The sequence below is a fragment of the Scatophagus argus genome, chromosome 10 (assembly GCF_020382885.2).
Source record: "Scatophagus argus isolate fScaArg1 chromosome 10, fScaArg1.pri, whole genome shotgun sequence".
NCBI classification, from domain to species: domain Eukaryota; kingdom Metazoa; phylum Chordata; class Actinopteri; family Scatophagidae; genus Scatophagus; species Scatophagus argus.
The window spans coordinates 15,762,312-15,782,907 of NC_058502.1; the positions used below are offsets into that span (position 1 = coordinate 15,762,312).

The 20,596-nt window shown below is 37.9% G+C and overlaps 1 protein-coding gene across 6 annotated transcripts in view; it reads right to left on the minus strand.

The window, feature by feature from the left end:
* macrod2 (mono-ADP ribosylhydrolase 2) overlaps positions 1–16,431 on the minus strand; it is a 393,930-nt gene extending 377,499 nt beyond the window's left edge. For 4 of the 6 annotated variants that reach the window (XM_046402693.1, XM_046402694.1, XM_046402690.1 and 1 more), the window contains exons 1-3: positions 16,219–16,430; positions 12,538–12,639; positions 11,030–11,143 (exon numbers count right to left, since the gene is read on the minus strand). In XM_046402693.1, the coding sequence (XP_046258649.1) occupies positions 11,030–11,143; positions 12,538–12,639; positions 16,219–16,255 (253 nt within the window). In that variant the 5' untranslated portion in view covers positions 16,256–16,430. Of the gene's footprint in view, positions 1–11,029; positions 11,144–12,537; positions 12,640–16,218 lie in introns of all 6 variants that reach the window. The other 2 variants (XM_046402692.1, XM_046402691.1) reach the window with 1 other exon arrangement.
* Positions 16,432–20,596: the final 4,165 nt, after the last annotated feature.

The following is a 20,596-nucleotide window of genomic DNA, read 5'->3' on the forward strand; positions in this document are numbered from 1 at the left end:
TCTTTGGCGATTGTCAACTAACAAAATTTCTTCTCACATTTGTAATTTTCTTAGGCTTCAAAAATTATGTTTCTTTGATTTTGCTTCAACTCTTTTCTAAAGGTAAACTCCAGAAAAGGTTCTCTTATGAACCAGGTTCATTATAGAAGATGGAAAAGGTCTCTCTGATAGTACCTTAGGGTGATTTTCAAGCATAATGTCTATGTTTTGTGGTTCTGTGCTGCTAGTGCTGTCATAAAACATAATTTGGCTATAAAACAGTCTAAAAATATTTTCTCTGACACAATGGGCTTCACAATTTTAACAGATGGCTGTTTGACATCATATTAAGTCAAAGTGCAGACAGTTAGTCATGTTTAATATTTATTCCAAGGTTAAAAATAGGTATACTGTCTAACTTTTATGAGTTTTAATGTTTAAAAATACAACCCTTGTGTTTGGCAAACAAGGCAGCATATGATGATAATATAATAAAATGTAATAGAATAATGTAAATAAAAACACAAATATTGAAATAGCTATAATTATAAAGCATTATTTTGTGTGTGGTAATATTATTTAATGGTCATCTAATTTAATGGCTATTTTTACCTCACCAACTTACAATTTATTGGCTTTTCAAAATATACTGTCAAGGGCATCTTCTTTCCCACAGATTTTTTTTTTTTTTTTTTACCTGTTTATCTTACAACATTGGGACAGTAAGTAAAATGCATAAAATACTGTAAAATTTAAAAAATAAACAAACTCAAGAATATGGTTTTGAAAACATTCTAGAAAGAAAACCAAATCACAGGTTAAACAACAAAATTACTTGTAACAAAAAGATATATAGTTCAGATGAACTCTGCGCTGTGAACTCCTTAATTAAGTCTGAAAATAATGAAAGAAAATAAAGAAAAAAAATGTTGCTTAATTTAGATTTATGGATATTGAAATCTTGGATTGGAGAAAACTAATACTGCCACATTGGCATAATTCTCTGCAGTTAACCACATCAACTGAAAGCGTCTGAGCATCGGGATTGTTACACTGCTGCCTCTTTTAATTACCCCCAATTGCTTAATTAGAGGCAAACCTTGTGAAACTTTTAAAACTAGGAGAGAAACATCAGTTATTTTAAAAGGCGTTCAAAACGGGCAGTTGAGAGCTATTTTTATGAACACGGCCTCTGGTTCCTCAGCTTTGAGAGAAACTTGTACATGCTCACAAATATTGAATGAATTGCCTCAGGTTATAAGAATTGTATTCTCATTTAAAGCTACTCAGCAAACATCACAGTCTTTCATTTCAGTTGCTTGGAGGCCCTCTGATATGGGGAGATACTTCTGTTTAGCAAACAGAGAAATAGTGGGGAAGACACAATTTCCTATATCCATTAAGCACTCATGTTCTAGGTGAAATTTTGATGGAGGCTTAGTCACAGTAACTCTGCACTGGATTATTTTATTTCTGCGACAACACAGCTATATATTCTGTTTTAACCACTGCGTCCCCTCTGAAGTGATTGGGGACTGTGAAGCTCAAGTATTAAATTATCAAATGGTATGTCTGGTGAAAGAAAAATTCCACCCTTCAAAGAAAATATCCTCCACAAAATGTGTGCTTTATATTCCTTTTCTCACTTGTAACATTATGTCACTCATTAACTACGCCATTCCCGCTACCCAGCCAATATACATAAGAGGCCATTACAGAAAACCTTGCTACTGCAGGCACCTCATCAAAATTTCTGCTAACATGCACACTTTTCTGGGCTCTTGATGTACCTGCCTTGCATTTGCTTGTTTCCGCAAAGGTTTACAGTATTCGCAGGACTAGAGATTAACTGAAAAAAACTGAAACTAAACTGAGGGAACTAAGGAAAACATGGGGGTTGGGGTGGGGAGAGCGAACTGGCGTTCAAAGTGGGGTGTTGTGAAAACCAGTGAATCGCCTGCAGGTGACCATGCAGGACACACTGCCTGGGGATTATGCTGGAAAACAGTCAGCAGTCATTGGTTGAATTCTTCAACCCTTTCATTTCATCTGTACCTCACTCTGCTAGTAAAGAGTCTCAGCCAGCATCTCCCCACATGCTCTCACAGATCAAAGAGCTCACTCCCTCTCTGTGAATACAACTGCACACATGCTGTATCTCTACATCTCCATCAGAACTAAAAAAGAAGCACAATCAGACGGATTCTATGCTTATGCTTAGAGTGAAACATCTCAATCTGTATACTGAGCTCCAAAATCAGCATCTCTGCTTCTTTAAGGCTTTTTCATTTTGTTCCAAAATTGTGTTTCAATTTTCAAAAACAGCACAACGTTGAACATTTCTCGAGACAACTGGAGAAGCAGATGCTGAAAATCCTTAGGATGCCTTAAAATTTCCAGTTTTCACCTTGAAAGGCTCTAAAGAAACATCTGTGAAGGGGAAGCAGAAATAAAGAAATTTGTCCATCTGAAATGCAGAACCAGCCCAGTCATCCCACTTCACAAACTTAACTCTGTTATCAGAGACGTCAGTGATACTTAGGTGGAGCCACAGCGTCCCCTACAGGTCATCAGATACATGAGCTTTATGAGCCCCATTCATTTGTTAGTTTGCTCTGCCTGCTTTGTCACCTGTTAAATTAATGTGTTACCTGCTTTACAGTTCTACAAAGATTTTGTTTATCTACTCCCACCACACACACACTCATCCTTCATGTGTAAATGGTAGAACGTGAGTCATTTTGCAACCATCATTTTGAGATATCCTCTCCACTATATTGTTTTGCTTTTCTAAAAGAAGCTTTTTTTCATGACCACCCTTAAACCACTAAAATACCTATGAAGTAAAATTTTCTTAACGAACAGAGAGAATGCCCATATTTGCTTTTAACCATATATTTATCCCTCTACACTCTAGAAATTGACTATAGTTTTTACTATTATCAGAGATCCTCATTTATGAGGGACAAAGGAAAAGAGAAACAGAAGGTGGTGAGTGACTCTTTCCCCATAGTCCCACCTGAATAGCCTCTCTCTAACAAGCTGGAAGGATGAGATCAGGTGTGTGTGCAGCATAAGGTAGCATGATTTCAAACGTTGACCTCAGGACAGGGAGGGGGTTAATGGAACAGAAGTGAGAGGAAGGGAATAGGTAGAAAAATAGGGATACAAACAGTGGCTTAAGTTGTCTGTACACAGGGGGACAAATGAGGACCTGACCTGAATGCTGGACGTCTTTGTGAGTCCTGGCAACTGTCTCCAAAGAGGCAGAGTCAGTTTCATTGCCTAAACATCACTTTGTGTGGTCACGTGTGTGGTGTTTGTGTTTTCAAGTGTGAGTGTTTGTGTTAAAGAGAGAAAAGAAGGTGTGGGCTGGGTCACAAAATGTGCAATTGGGAAGTGGGAAGGAAGGTGAGGCTCATTCCCCCAAACACTCAATACGGTCATAGACCATTAGCAGTCCAAGAAATGAGAGACATTTCTCTAAGTGCTGGCCAGATACACAGTGACAGCACAGATTCCCATGATTACTTTCCATTAGCCACACCTCGTGAAAAATTATTTCTATCTGGCCATGCTGGCACTTCATAGGCCACAGAAGATTAGGTAAACAGCAGTGACATTGACCAAACACTGAGGCAAGCAGCAAGGCTGTTCACAAAGTGAAAAAAAACAGTGAGTCAAAATCAGTTCACATTTACACTTTGATGGCAGGGAAAACCCTGAACTTGTGCTGTATCTCTCTCAGAGCTGATGCGATTAACTGGACCTTTTAGTACAGGACCCAGTGCAACCCATTCACCAGAGTCATTTCACTGTTCAACAGAGCAGCAAGTTCTTTCAGCTAGGGGCATTGATTTTCATTCTTGGTGTGACAGTGCAACAATCACAAGTTTGCTCAAGAAGTTACCAGTCTTCTGCCATGGTTTCTAATGTACTGCATGTGTCTGTCTAAGGGTAAGTGTCATTGTGTGCTTGCATACAGGCAGCAGAGTGAAGAAGCACAGAGAGTGAGACACCCTGAATTGCAGACATATTGCTGGGAGCATGGCTGCATCTCTCAGGGAGGTTATGGCACAGGGTGAGAATCTGTAGAGAGACAGATAAACCCACTGAGCCAGGGTCTCCAGGGGCTGCGCGTGTTATGCAGCAAATCCATGGTCTGATAGAAAATCTAATGAGGAATCTGCACTTACGAGGTACCTGAACAGAAGGAAAACCAAACCAAAAAAGTGAAAGGCTTTATCAATCATTTGAGAAATATAAAAATAAAAAAGTAAATATAACACCATACATTGGCATGCTATGCCACAATCTAGTCTGTATGAGCATATTATTGAGACAACTTATTCAGTAACAGCAAAAAAAAATCTCCATTCCGTGATGTAGTGCCCCAACAACATTTTAAATAGATGCAGTAAAATAAAGATTTGGATAGTAAATACATTTCACACGAGTGTATTGGCATTCACAAAGCAGAATAGGAGAACATGTTATCATATATTACAACAAAACCTTTAAATAACCTTAAGTTGGGGAGCATGACAACGAAAAGTCTGTCTGTTTAGAGTCTACAGACCATGAGCTCAGAGAGATAGAGAGAATAAGACTGCCACATCTACTTTTCATTCTGGAAAGCCTTCTGCTTTGCTGGCTAAAATATTACCAGAGCACTCAGAGAGTCATTCCCTAATAAATAAGGCAGTGCTCTCCATTAAGACGTTGTGACTCCGAGAAGCATATAATATTCTCTGGACATTACACACCATTGTACTGTACTGTTCCTGTGCGGTCACAACGACTGAGGTTTTCAATAAGCAGAAAAGGATGAACCACAACCACCATGTACTTACCTAACCCTTAAAAGAAAGTAACACTCAGAGACGCAAAAAGAATTTGTAGCCCATAATATGCACCTCTTTGTTGGGGATTTGCTTGCTTGTAGTAGTTTTTGTTTTTAATATTTTTGTTTCTTTTGTTTTTCTTCTTAAAACATTTGCCTCAAACTAGCTAATAACATAATCCATGTGTTCTTGTGGTTTCATTTATACCAATAATTACAGACTGAAAAGAAGTTCAGTTCAATTAATAGGATAATATAAGGTAACCAGAGAATGCAATTTCTGAAGAAATTGCAGGTGCAAATGCTGCCTCTGTGGAAGAACTTGTGCTAATCTGAAGTGCTGGTTGAACAATACAAATAAGATATGAAAGATGTAGAATAGTGTAATGTTTCTTGAAAAGCTTACGCTAGACTGAATTGCTGCCTTGAAAGGCTAATGAATAGCAATAATGTATGAATGATGTTGAATATTTGTTGAAAAGTTTATGCTCAACTGGATGAGGCTAACGGCTAAAATTCAGAAAATAACGTATGTTGTAGAGATTTTGAATATTTTAGAATTATTAATGTTCGTTAACAGGATAGACAGAATGACAGAAAAAGAGACAGAGAGACAGAGGGCTTGTGTGTGTGTGTGTGTGTGTGTGTGTGTGTGTGTGTGTGTGTGTGTGTGTGTGTGTTGCTCAGTGATTCTCACACAGGATTAAATATCTCAATCAGCTATTTTTCCAGTATAGATAGTGGTTGCCATGGTGATGCTCACGTTTTTTTTTTTTGTGGTCAGCTGGGTCAGAGAGCGAGAATCATGTTGATTGTGCCCTCTGAACAACACAAGATTAAGCCAGAACCATAGGTCTCATCGTTGATATTATTTTGGAGTGAGAATGCTCACAAGTTGCTAAAGCCTGCACCTAAAATTTGAATTTAAAAATGTCACCACTTGAAGGAGTTAAAAAACAAGCAACGTCTCCTTTTGGCCAAAAAAAAAACAAAACAGTCTCAATAAAATGGAAGCTTATGAGGCAGTTGGCTGGCATACCTCTAACTCAAAGCATCCCTGAGCCAAAACTGTGAGGTCATGAAAAGTTACATGGATAGAACCAACACAAATTTTACTACGTCTTGATGTAATTAGTGCGTACGTGGAGTGAGAATTGTAGCCATGGGGTGAGTTAAAAAGTGGATTTTTAGTTAATTTCTCAGCCTCTCCACCCACTCTAGCTCTGATCATACATACACAATACACAGTTAAAATCTGAGAAGTGCTGAAAATGGAATGAAACCTGAACACGAACTCTGTGAAAACTACGAATGATATAAAATAACTGAACTGACATGTGAAAGTGAAAGTTTTGCGAAAGGTTTTACGTTTCTACATGAATGTCTCACTGAATAATAAGAGGTAGAAGATGAGTGGGTTTGAATGCTTTTCTCGTTGACTTTCATTGCAATGTAGCTTCAAAGAAAGTTGAGTATTTTGAAAAGTTTTGATGGGATTTGAGAGTTGATATTTTGAAAATTTTGAAAGATAATCAAAAATCTGAATGACAGTGATAATGTCCTAATTGAGCTGTTTTGATATGTAAATGGTTTTAAGATGCTAAAAAAATTGTTAAGGTCCAAAAAAATTCAATGAAATAATAATAATAACAAAGAATTCCATGGCTAATAAGGATGCTTACAGCAATAACACCCAATTATGATAATAAAATTTAAAAATGTGATTTAGAAGCCAATTTTGTTTTCTTTAATTCTCTCCTGGTATAACACACGGGTACGCTCGAGACACTCAACTGACTAATAATTTGATCAGGATTTAATACAAATGAATAACATTATCTACAATAGAAAAAAACAGTTTTAAAGCTACATGTTAAATTGCTCTGTCCATAGTATAATATTGTATTCTATTCAGCCAAGATCAGTCTAGATCGGGGCATATAGCCTTCTACACTGTACATTATGCATGAGCCATGAAGGTAAACAATGTGTGCCGAGCAAGCCTGCAGGCAAACAATGTCTGAATCGACTGCATATCAAAAAACTTGTAAAAGTCAATCTCTACAGGATCACAGCATCCTGCCCTCTGAGGGTCACCGCTCTCATCAAACCTGTGATGACTGCAATACGAGCAGCTCCATACAACTGAATACCAATAGCCTTCCTCACACTCGTCTCAACCCCGTCAGCTTTTTATAGCATTCATAACCAGATTCCCAGTGCACACTAAATTGGCTCCTGTAAAAAATGATCTAATATAGAAAGATGGGAAAGGTTTACAGCAGGTAATGGATTAGGAGTCAACCCCTGTGCATAATTATCACAGTCATCATGATAGGAGAAGTCCTCTCCACTTTGCACTGCTATCTTTACGACCTCATTCTCGTCTGAAAGGGATGGTGACTCTCGCATGAACTCCATGCACAAAGACAAGGAGAAAAATGAAAGACATTATCTTGTGTTTGCCATGTAAAAGAAACTGTAATGACATGCATTAAATTTAAAACCCAGTTTGAGAATCCTTTCAACTTTTAGTGAACCCTGCAATTTTCTGTGAAGCATGCCTTGATTAACTGTGATAGCGTCCTCTTTCCATCTGTCATTGTCTGATTACAATCCAAAGATATATCCCAAAGACATGGGCTGCTAGAGGATCAGGAGTGAAGAAGAGCAGTTCTACGTACATCACATAGGTGCAAGGCTTTCGGGAGAACAGTATGAATGAAAAAAGTATAACGCTTGCATGATTACTCCATGCCACTGAAGTTCAATAAAGACAATGTTTCGATCCCACTTGGGTCTTTGTTATGCCAGAGTGTTTGAAAAATGGAAACCACGCCCATATTTATACTTATATAACCACCTAACATGCCACTGTAGAGCTTGTTAATTAATCAGTGTACATTTGCAGGCCATCCCTTTTTTTTCTATTCACTACTAGCGGATCGGAGACATTGTTGGGTATTTGTCTAAATTAAAGAGCAGCAAAATGTCATCATTTGCATAGTGAACACTCTACAGACATTACACAAAGAGAAAACTCAGGGATTTGGAGAATGAATACCCAGGACAAAGCAGTCAGCCCTGTTTGGACCTAAAATACAATTGAGACAGTGCACTGAGTAAAACATGAGATCCACTATTAAGGGATAAGTCATACATAAGGCTCCCTGTTGCCTTCATCCTGTTAAAATAGTAAGAAGAGGATCACATAAGAAGGGGTCTAAAAGCATTTTATGCAGACTAAAAAACTAGCCTGGGCTGGGGCCACTGTTGGGGCTGGACGCTACAGAGCAGCCCACCACGTCATAATATGGTCATCCTGTGCTTCACACACGCAGTTTACCGATTGTCACCAAAGCTCCTTCTGTCCCGCTCTTTCCAGTCTCTCATCCAGGTGACAGTTTGAACACCTCCTGTCCAAGCTCCATCCAAACAGAATTAGGGAAGAATTAAAAACTCAATGAGCCTAATAATTAAACTTTAATGGAGGACATAAAGCAACTTGACACTCTCTAAAAGCCATAGGCAGCCACCGTAACAGCAGTACCAAGCTGGCCCATGTTCACTGAAATTACCGCCATTTCTCCTTTGCAAGCCACATATTGCTGCTGTCATGACAAAGCCTTGTTGCACAAATTTTCAATGTGCTTTTGGCTTATAGAAAACATTCATCATTTTATAAAACACACATCAGCTGCAAACACGTCTCAAACACTGCAGTCTTACTTACCTTGAGAAACACTGACATTTTGGAGTCATTTTGTTCATTCCCTACAGCTGTGTCATAATACTGTATGTAATGATCGACATTTCAATATTCCATCTCACATTACAGTGTCAATATTATATCATTATACTGAATTGTCCATTTCAACTGCAGAAACAAACAGTCAGAACTCTGGGGGCAGGTAGTCCACCACATGGTTAGACAACCTGCTGCTGGAGTTGTATTCTATTCATGTCCACCAAACACAAAAAGAAGAAGAAGAAGCCTAAGTATGTAAAGAACGGAAATGTATTCCTTCCTTCACGTTTCCATACATTTCACACAATAACTTTCACATTTAGTGATAACATTTTCTTAATGAAAATCCCTGCATTTCACATTTGACTCGTGAGGAAAAAAGACATTCTGACAGTTTGCTAACCTTCGGACTAATATTTTCACAGTGCTCAAAAAGTCCCACACTTAACTGAAGACAGTCTGCTGGTGCCAAGCCTTAATGAAAAACACCATGGGAAAATGGAAGTACTGCATGCAAGAGATTGGAAGCAGTAAAGAGATGAAAGGCAAGAAGTTGAGCAAACTATCCAAAGATCTTATCAGTGTATGTCGCCCGACATCCACTATGTTTGTTCACATGCTCAAAACTGTGTTATTCACCAAAATCTGGAAAAGAGCCACTATAGCCAGACCATGTCCAGCTTATTCAAGTAATAAATAACTTGCGACCATTATTTATACAACACAATGGCATACTGTAAAAAAAAAAAAAAAACACTTTTGTTACCACTAACAGAAGCAACAACAAAAAATACCACAGCCTGGAACATTCCATTCACATTAAAATTTACATTCACAGGGTACTACTCTTGTTGAGCAGAGCTGGACAGCAAACTGCACTGCTATTTGTCCAACCACCAGTACCAAGACTACTGGTCCTGCAGTATGAATAGAATAGAAAATTATAAAAAAGGTTTTAGCAATTCCTTCAACCTTTCAGACCCTCTGACAGCCTGCTAAACAGAATGAATTGCCTCCTGGCCAACATGTAGCTCAACCAGAATCCGGACGTCTGGCAGCATTAACTGCTCAAGTAAACTGCCTGCCTTTGCTACAACAGTATTGAACAGTTTAAAACAAAAGCATGCAATATTCCCTCCTGAAACTCTCCTCCATTCTCATATGTGCTGCTGCTATAGTCACTTAATAGAAACACTGCTCACCTTCTCTGTGGCCTTAATCTCAATTTGTTTAAGATATTGACTGCAAATAGATTGGAAATATAAATGGGGCTTCATGTCTGTCGAACTAACAGGAACACATACAATGAGGCCATAAATAAAAGACAAATTCGAACTTAATCTCCATCGGCAAAGAATTAATGCAATGCAGAGATGTGGCAATTATCACAAAACTCGGTGCAAACAACATATTACTTGACCTGTATAATATCAGCTACAAGTGCGGCATTTGTAAAGGTCAACATTTTTGATAAAGCAAGACAACTGCCATGGCATTTAAGTGTGTTTCAGGTGTTTGTTAGTGCTCTAAATTGTGTCTTTTTCTTTTACATGATGCTGACAATAATTCAGAATGTCATGTCACCTTATCGTCAACAGGATGGGTATTTACATAATAGATTAAATTCATTAGCCTCATCCAACTGAGCAGTCTGTTTTTCACATCTATTAATCTCGCATAAATTACAGAGTATTAATTTCACACAAGATGCACACTGCTTAGTAGACTGTAGTGTGTGTGTGTGTGTGTGTGTGTGTGTCGGTATGCATTTGGAAATACTGCAGAAGGAAAAGTTATGAAACACAACTGCAGAACGTAGATCATTTATACAGTATGCTGCTGCCGTACAGCTATAGTGTGGGCCTATCAACTCTATAACGGTAAAATGGGTCAGAGCATCAGCTGCAGAGGCAACAGGTAAAGCAATCTTTTAGGACCTCTGACTATGTGTAGGTAGTGACTGCAGAAAATTATATAACAGCCGTACAAATCTCTGAAAAAGGCATTTCTGTTAACCCTCCCTTATTCAAGGTCCTCTCTTTTACCCACTCTAACAAATCTTTACCAATTAATCAGCAACACTAGATAAGTGATCACTAATCACCACGGCACACACACCACATTAATGCCCTCCTTCATTAACCTTGTGTTTCACTGGCAGAAGGTTAAAACAAACTGCGCAACTGCAAGTAACTTTAAAAGTTAAGTGAGACAGAGTCAGAATATAATCTAAGCACTCATGGTATTTCAGCCTATAAGAAGTTCAATAAGTTCAATAAGAACAGATGACCAGTTTAACAATCGCCTCAAACACATCCATCACTTGTGCAATGCCCCAAGAACCAGCACTTTCTGTATCTTAACAGTAGAGGGCAGCCAAGGACAATTAAATAGCTGAACTGCTTTCATGCAGCAAATACCACCCAACAGCTCCCAAAACTCAAAAGGCAGATCCTTACCAGCATTGACTATGGCATCCACCTCCAAGAGAGTAATATCTCCTTTGTAAAGGGATACTTTATCACTCAGCCCTCCTCCACCTGTCAGCTCTTTCCCTTCCTCTTTCTCATTGGCTGAAATACAAAAAATAGTGATAATAACGTTAATGCACTGCATAATTAACAAAAAACATTAACATACAGAGGTGTCGCTTAGCAAATACCAGCCATCATTCCAGTTTTCTGTGCAGTAATACTTTCTAAAAATTAATTAAAAATACAATTAAACATATACTGTACTTATTGCAGTATCAAGACTCCAGGCAGTGTTTTTAAATGGACTGTAAATTTGAATTCTGAATTTACATATTCTTCAGTAGTTATTTGTATATCTTCCTTATTTCATATAGTAAAACTAGAATTGTCACCTTGTGGTTGTAATGAATGAACCCATAAAGTTGCAGTTTACATCTATGTCCGTCCAGACTCACATAACATATGTAGTAAAGACACTGCAGCATTTTAATAAAAAAGTAATAAGTGTAGTTCTTGGTGAAATGGAAGACATCACTATATTGACATGTATGAAAGTAGATCTATACAGTTAACACAGTTTCAAGGTGGACACCAAAGATAAGCTTCACCAATTCAGCATCTGCCCAAATGTGAAATGTGGTCACAATCTGCCCTTCTGTTCCTTAGTTACGGTATTCAATAATGGACAAAAAAGTGTTTTTTACGGAATATCATGATATCTGTAAACACAAAGCCTGTTGCCATTCTACCTCCATTCACTAAACACGAAATGCAGTCTGTGTGGGTTTTATATCAGTGTACTTTAAAGGTATTTTGAGTTTCTGGTTTGCATACATTGTCTAATTTGCTCATTTTTTTCTATAAATGACCTACATATAGCATTAGGCACACGTCAAAGTACTCATATGTTAAGACAACTATATTCTTATTGCCAAATGCCATTTAAAAGGCATAAAGAGGCAAAACATCCTGCAGAATTCAATGCCAAAGATCCTGTATTTTGAATTTAAAAGGTTGAATTACTGTTTTTAAGAATGGAACCATAACACCATTATGGCACAAAATGCCAATAATTGTTTTTAAGATGGGTACAACTTGCTTTTAAGAGGCTATGATTTGTTCTTGTGGTTTTGATTTTTCTTCCTTTCTTTTTTTTTTTGTTACAACAACACTTGCCTCTAATTTAATTTCACATATGCAAGGTTTAGGGTATGTTCTGAGATATTACAAATTACAAATAATTATCAAGCAATATTTGCTTGGAAAACAACAAGACATGTTAGATTTTTATACCATTTAACAAACATTACCAAATCACCTGATCCCAATCATCAAAAATCAGGTTAAAGGAGCTTTTTAATTTTTACAACATTAGATAAACTTTCAATAAACTTTTCAATAGATAAACTATCAATACTGTGCAAGAACCAGCATTCTGGAAAATACATGTGTGCATAATTAAAGTGCTCTATCTGATGTATTGTATCTCTTACATCTGTTTTCCTCTCTCCAGGATGGAATCTTGTCCAGAGATACAAAGTCTTGACGACGATATTCCTTGCGTCTATCCTCCCGATCTAGACGGAGCAGTCTCTCTGTTGAAGAAAGCAACATTAAATTTATAGAGAATAAAGCTAGTCCTACTGAAGAATAAAACAAGTCTACACAAGTCTAACATTCATATTCAGCGTAAGAAACAGACTTTACACTTAAATCTCAGTTATGTGAACAATCAGTTTCTTTCTTCTCTTAATCTCACACCAATTTGTCTCCCAGTGCCCTTCCTTTACTTTAACTGACCACTACCATTAGTGCTTAGCAGCAGTCACAAGTCTTGTCCCAATTTAGGTTTGGTTTATAACTAGACTCCTCCTCCACCACTCAGCTGTCATCATCATCATTAGGCCTGTCCTCCTTGTTTCTCCTGCTCCACATCTCCCTGGCTCTCTAAATTTTATGAAAAACGTGATCCTTAATGATGTTATCTTCAGCAATGTGATCCTGCTTTGTGCATTAAGATCCTTTTAGCTTGCAGGGTCAATGTGCAGGATCAGCGACAATACAGCAATCTGGAGCTGGTAAGGAATCCGAATCTTGCTCAAATACACATCAGCCGGGTCGCTGCTTGCCACCCAAATGTTTGAACACAAGTACTGTGATTGGACGCTGTTCCGCTCCACTTATTATAACAGTCGTGTTCCACGGAGACCCAAAACAATGCATTTTCTCGCTCCCAGTCAGACACCACCAGTTGATTTCACTCATTAGTCCCTCTTCTTTGGTTGCGAGTGTGTTAATTAGTCAATCTGGCTGTTTTGTGTGGATTGGCTTGAATGAAAATGTGCAAGTATCTCCGTGGCTTGCAGCTGGAATCCACTGCACTATGTCACAATGTCTCTCTACTCTGAACTGTTTGGCCTGTTTGCACTGCTCTACCACTGCGTTTAATCTTATGTGATTTTATTATTAATAGATGGCAGACCTTGAATCATACAGTCTGCACACTTTGTCTGTTATCCGTCTACTGTTCATAAAGAAACTTATTTTCAAACTTGGCTGACATCAGTACGTCACACAGCTGCTGTTTATCCTTAATGCTGCTGGATCACTCTTTGGTCCTCACAGCTTGCGTCCTCATGTTCATCTGCACTGACTGCAAAAAAAAGCCTCAACTTGCTACTGTTTCTTCAGAAAGCACTGGGGTGTTCTGCAAAACAAGCTTGATCCTAATTATATGCTTCACTGTGAAATCTTCACCACATAAATAAGCAGTGTACACAGTGAGGACTTTGGCCACTTAAAACATCCACTCTGTAACAGTTCAAGCAAACCAGAGGTGATATGACAATACACAACAGCCTAATAATAGTTTACTGTATTACACTCTTTTTACAGCAAAAAGTTGAGGTCAAGGATTTAATGATAAGCATGTAATACCCAACAACATAGCAACACTGTACCGTTTTGTTGACAGGGACTATGAGCTATGAGAACTGCCTCTTGCACAAATGAAAGCCTGTATTGAGGCAGTAGGGGCTGAAATACACAGTTCCACTTGTCATCATTTGGCAACATGCCACAGTTGGTCAGCCTTACATTAAAGGTATTTCTGCAGTGGGGGATATCTGTTCCATCCCTTACGAATTTTCTGCCTCTCTTGCCCACTCCTGTCATTCCCAAGGCTGCTTTTATTCTACATGGATGAATAAAAAGGCTGTTCTGAGGTTGAACACAGCAAAGCTCTCTGGCCTACGCTAAAGCACATCATCAATCTGTTGAACTTTTAGTCACTGAAGAACCCAAAAGCTTAGCTTAGATGCCAAGAGAGCAGGATGGGCTCAGAACATGACCTCTTAAATATGATTGTCTACCAGATTGTGTACTGGACCAGCAGCATCACTGATGCTCAGTCCCATGTGATTTTACTGTACTTGATGAGTTCTGGATGAGAAGGTCAGTCACTGTAATGCTGCAAGACATCCCTGAAACCAAATTCTAGTGATAATATAACAGAATAAGATGTGACTGTTTGACACATAATATCTCATTTCATATGATCTCCTACTACTATTTATATTGCTGTTTTATGTTTCAAGATTTAGTTCATTTTGTTTATGAAAGGTCTTTAGAATAGCATGCATCCAAGTAAAATTCTGCATGCTTTTACCCATATGAAATTAAGGCTGATTTTGCAAAACCGCAGGTGCCAACAGGGCTCACAATAATTTAGCTTGGTTTTTACTTTCATTTATTGCTATAATTATTATTTCATTACAATTTTACCCAGCCTATACAGACTAATGCTAGGTCAAAATACTATTTAAAAAAATAATGATAATGATACTGAGTATACTGAGAATTTTTCTTATGCATTTTGACTTGCCTTGATCTCCTGTTAAAAGCAATTTGAACAAGGGGGGTATATGCTCAGAATATAAAAAAATCTGATCTACTTTGATGTTCATTCTGTGCTGCTACCTGCTCAGACAGGAGACAGACAGCTGAGATTAATTATTACTTTAGTTCAGAGAATTTTAATAACCATTATAAGAATTTTCCCATACGTTCCAAAAGATCAGTCGTGACTGAATAAATAAACAAATAAATGAATTAACCGACAGCAATTTCAACAATAATGACAAATAATACTTGTGCCAGTGATTAACTGAGGCCACATCCTGTCCCAAGACCCTAGTCCACTTCAGCCAATGCAACCTGATAAAAACTACCGGTAATACTGCTTCGTGTTTTAACAAACATTCTGACATGTCATAGCAGATAGACAACAGGTGTATACTATCAGTGATGGCTGCGTTCCATTTAGTGCTATAGTTTCAAAGCGATTCGGGTGTGCATTCTCACTCAGAGACATAAGTGGGTAAGGTGGCATAAAACGAACGGAGCTAAATGACGTGATGAATCACACCTGTGCTATACCTGCCATTACAGGCGGAAACGTCGACTGTGGAAAAAAAAACTCTACTGTGTCAGACATTAATTAAGTTAAAAATGAAATAACAGCCACACTATAGATAGAGCTAAAGCTTCTCTTTGCCTGTTGATGCACAACAGGTCTCTGTCCTGCATGTCGCTGGGACTAAAAGCACCTGGAGCCAAACGGACAAGTTTCCATACTAGCATTATACACACCTTTCACTTCGTGTCCGGAACAAAACGAAATAAATTATAAATAACTGCGTTTTAAACTGTTACTCACTCCGTCCCTTTGTTTTACTACGTTGAAAAATGCTGTTTTACTGCAAGAATATTTAGTTGTAGAGAAGGTGGTTTGCAACTCAGTGAGCTACTGCTGGTGTATCACTCAGGTGAAAGGCTGGATATGCTGCTTAGGAGTACTTCAGCAGGCACAAAAAATCGACCCAGGAAAAATCAATGAGAGGTTTAAATGTAAGCTAATAAGCAGGCAAAAGGTACTATATGAACTGTGGTGTTGCCAACGTCAAAAATGCATTACGGCTGCAAAACAGAGACGCAACATCAATATAACATCTGTGCAGTCACCGTATGAGATTACCGAATAGTCTAGATGAAGTAGTATCACAGCAATACGGACAAGACAGAAAGAGTGGCTGTCAATCTTCTGGTATGGTAACAATTCATGCTGTCTGCCATGGAGAGGATGATAGCCTCATTCCCCCCAAAACAAGCCTTACCTTTTTCAGTCTTCCAGTCCTTTTTCTTTTTGCTCATGCTGCCCGAATGATTTGACTTCGAATGGTTGTTTTTTGACTGTGGCAACCCCAGGCTCACAGTGAATAGTGTTCCAGAAAAAAACTGAAATGTAAAGTGAAACAGCCCCTGGACGCTTGCCTCACCTGTGAAGCTGTCAAATTTCTATGGACCTCTGTCGGTTCAACCTACCGTGATTGCGCCGTAAATTATGTGTACGAATATTGGACACATGATTGGCTGTGGGAACAAGAAAGTGGGCGCTCTATTGGTCAGGCCATTGCGTCAATCAGAAAGGGTCTACGTATTGTACGTTGTTTCCGTGGTCAGCCTCCTGGCGTGTGCGGACGCCGGGCTACTTGGATACAAACGTAAGAGAGTAGTGTCTACTTTCAATCACTGCGAGTAAACTTGGCGAAGAAAAACATCCCTGTAAATTGAAAAGGGAAAACTTTTGATTTGTTTATTTTGTGGTAAAATGCTACAGTGTGTTTTGCAATGTTATGAGTTAGATTTTCATCTCATTTCAGAGAAAAGTGTAAGATGCAGGTACATAAGTGTTATGTTATATAAAAACAGAAGGCTATATTGGTAATGTAGTCTATTATAACTTAATATACATAAATCTTATACCTTTAACTATTCTTACTGTTTAAATGTGTTATGTCACAAAATGGAACAAAGCAGTAAGAGATAATGTGGCCATGAATTTAGGCAAATTTCTGTGACATTATTTAACGTGACTATTATTAACATACAAATAGAATCAGAAGCCTAGTAACCTGCTCTTGCTCATGTCAGAGGACAGTATATCACAGGATAGACCAGATCAGACCAGCAAGTCAGGCTGTCATATGTGCGAGGCTGGTTCCAGAGACCACCGTCTGTCATCTGTTATGTTAGCTCTGCTCTGGTCCAGACCCATCTGCTCCTGAAACCGCTGACTTTATCTGAGAGTGGAAAATGTCTTTCATCCAAGCTGTAGTCTGATCTACGTCCAGATTTTTAAAAATGAGGTTTGGTTTAGTGAAATGCGTCCAGTTTACATGTCAACAGTTACAACTTAGGAATCTAAGAATTATATCTAAGAATATCTAAGAATCAAATCAGAAAATGCAAAGGACTTGTTTCCCAAGAGCAGTGTGACACAATTCTCTCTCGGTGTTCACCAGATGTCTCATATTGCAGTCAAATTTAAGATCTTTATCTCGTTGAGCTGCTGCCCTTTTTAGGAAATTAAGACAAAATAATCATCTCACACATCTGCCGCAGAAATTCATAATTTGTCCTTGTAATATCTTAATTAGTTTCCATTCTAACTGCCTAATATGGCTTTACAAAAGAAAGAGTCGATTGAAATATTAATATGTAGTGTCTTCTACCCTATATTTAATCAAAGATAAGAACTGAGTAAAGTGGCAGTTCGTCTTTTTCTTCTGTACTGTTCAAACCAAACCACTAGATGTCAATCTTGCTACATTATATCATCTGTAGCAATGGACTTCAGTAACTGTTTAGAAACTCAGAGGTTTGTGATTCCAAACTGCCTTTACAGAGACATGCAGATATCTCACTAAGGCATGTAGGGATTACTGTTTCAGGCAATCTTCCTTTAAATAGTCAATAATAACAATAATAATAATATATTTATTGCACAGCAATGAGACTGAAGCACGTTTGAGAGTTTAATGACCTCTTTGTCAGACCTAACAAAGACTATGACAACAGAAACTGAAGTATGTGCAACTGTGAAACATAAACGTGAATATGAGTGAAGGTCATTCCATGATTAGCAACTTCTAAGAATGTTATGCAGTGTAACTGAGTGACCTCAGGTTTATTGTGTTACAAAACAGAACAAAATAAGAATGTAAAAAAGCCCTCTTTGTCAGCTCGAGTCTTTATAAAATAAATGCAACATGTCTTTTTTGACTTAGTTGTGATTAGATTACCAGTAACAAGACAACTAACAATGACACTGTGTCGTCTGGACTGTGTTGGTGGTTTAAAATAATCACATAACATTATCTAATGTTTGTTAGATACTGTATGTTGGTGTTTTATTTTTGTGGTTCAGTCTTTCTTCAGCAGGTGTAATGCAGACAACACGATGTCTGTGAAGAGCAGCAAGAAGATCAAACTTGGCTGGCTGTTCCTGAACAGTTGATTCTGCAGGGCAATCTGTATACTCCAAACAGAGGAGGATCTATTTGTGTAAGACTGTGTAGGCAATTGTTATTGTCATGGTTACAGCCCAAGGAGTTTAAGCCGGTGGCTGTACCTACAAGTCAGTAGCAATAACACTGCATCGTCTAATCTGTTGTTGGCTTGATATGTGTGTTTTTCATATCCCACTTGTGATCATGGCAACGTAATTACTGCAAGCAATGCAATTATCTACAGAGAAATGCACAAAATTACCCCCAACTTAAAGTGAGCCCAGGGGCTATAGGAAATATAATTAAGGCAATTGCTGTTTATATGTGTTCTTATGTCAATATCTGTAAGTTCTCTGAGGAGTTTTTAGTAACTCTTTGGTTTGGTAAGTTTCTGTGAAGGGATTATATCACCGTGTCTGGTCGCAGACAGTGCAATGTTAAAACACATGATTTGTTTAGTGCAGTTGTTGGCGGGTTCGCAGGCATAGCTCAGGCCTATAGATGTAGTCTAACTACTTCAGCTCTCTGGGGATCTCCAGTGAAAAAGTGGGCTTAAGACATCTATGCGCAACTGGCCCTTGAGGCATTCAGCAGAGGCTTATTATTATTATTATTAATTATTTAACATTTTAGATTTATTTTATACCTTATTCCGACAATAGAAAGGCTCAGATGAGATTTGACAGTGTTCATGCATGTTAAAGCCTGATTAGATTCTATAAAGGTGATTTCTGGCAAAGAAAACACTTCCACGGCCAAATTTTGTACACACAAATGTGTATATAATGGCTGTTTTTCACATAAATTTGTAGGCATAGTTTTCAAAGCAGTACAGTCATTATACAGGGAAATAGTTCACTGCTGCACTGTTAGATGTGTGATTGTTGTTGAGTGCTGTCTTTGACGTAATGCCTACTATGAACATGAAAACACTATAGATTTGTGGTTTGCGTGGGTTCTTTTCAACCTTCTCAATCAAACATTTATCTGCCCATATCATTCATTGTGACCTGTCTTGTATTATGCTCATCTGTTCCACAGATGTGAGCAGGGGCTCGCTCTTCAAACAAAAGGAGTCTTGAGAAGAATGAGAGCAGCTTGTTTTTTACACCAATACACACCTCTGTACATTCATTATGCTTGCTTATGTGGTAGGTATCTACTTTGCCGTACACAAGAAAAACACATAACTTTTTTAGTACAAAATATGTGCATAAATACAGTTACACAACAGTTGCCTTTGTTGTGTAACTCAGTTTCATCTCTATTGCCGATCTTAGTTATCTTGAAAAGGGCCAATGAAATTAACATTGTGTAATTATTTTGATACAGACAAAAGGTTTATTAGCTTATGAAATTAAACAGCTTATGACTATACTGTTTAATCAAGTGGATAAAATGTGGCCAAAAAAAAACAGAGGTCAAGTAATTTGTTGCCCCATAATAATATTCTTAGTGTTTTAGTATTGTAATATTCAATTTCACATCATATTAATATTTATATTTAATTGCCCTGTCTCATAAACATGATAAAGAAAAAATGGTGAAATATTAGTAAAGTTACATTATGTTTCATGTCTGCTCCTTTAACGTGGGAACACGCAGACCGGTTATGAACATTAATTTGTAAAACTCCTTGCAATACAATAGCTTTAGGCTATAGAGGAAACTTCCATCAGAATGAAAGATCATAGTCCATATTTCTAACAGTATTTCTTATTCTGACTTTGGCACCTGTTTTATTAATGATTACAAGTATTTTTTTTTATTATTATAGTTCACTCATGTCTCTAGTGTATAATTCAGCTGTAAGAGCAATTTGTCATGATATGAACTGCGATGTGCTGAAGTGAATGTAGTGGTTTACTTAGCCGTACTTTGTTTAGTCTACATCCTTAGAATGGGTTTGAGGTTGGATTAAAAAACATCATACTGCGAGTATTCTTTTCCTACAGGATTCCTGTGGGTTGTAGCTTTGGCAAAATGTGTTGCAGCGGCTCCCTCTGTTTATTTTACTCTATTTAATAAAGCCCCCATCCAGCATGTCTCTTCACACTAGAGTGTGCCTGCTTTCTGCCTGTTCAAAGCGGCAGGAATTCCTTCGTGATCGCTGGCTGAACTCAAGCTGAATAGATTTAGTGTGGATGGATGTTCAACATGTTCAGATGTTCAAAGCATATGCACAACAGTGATCCAAACTGTT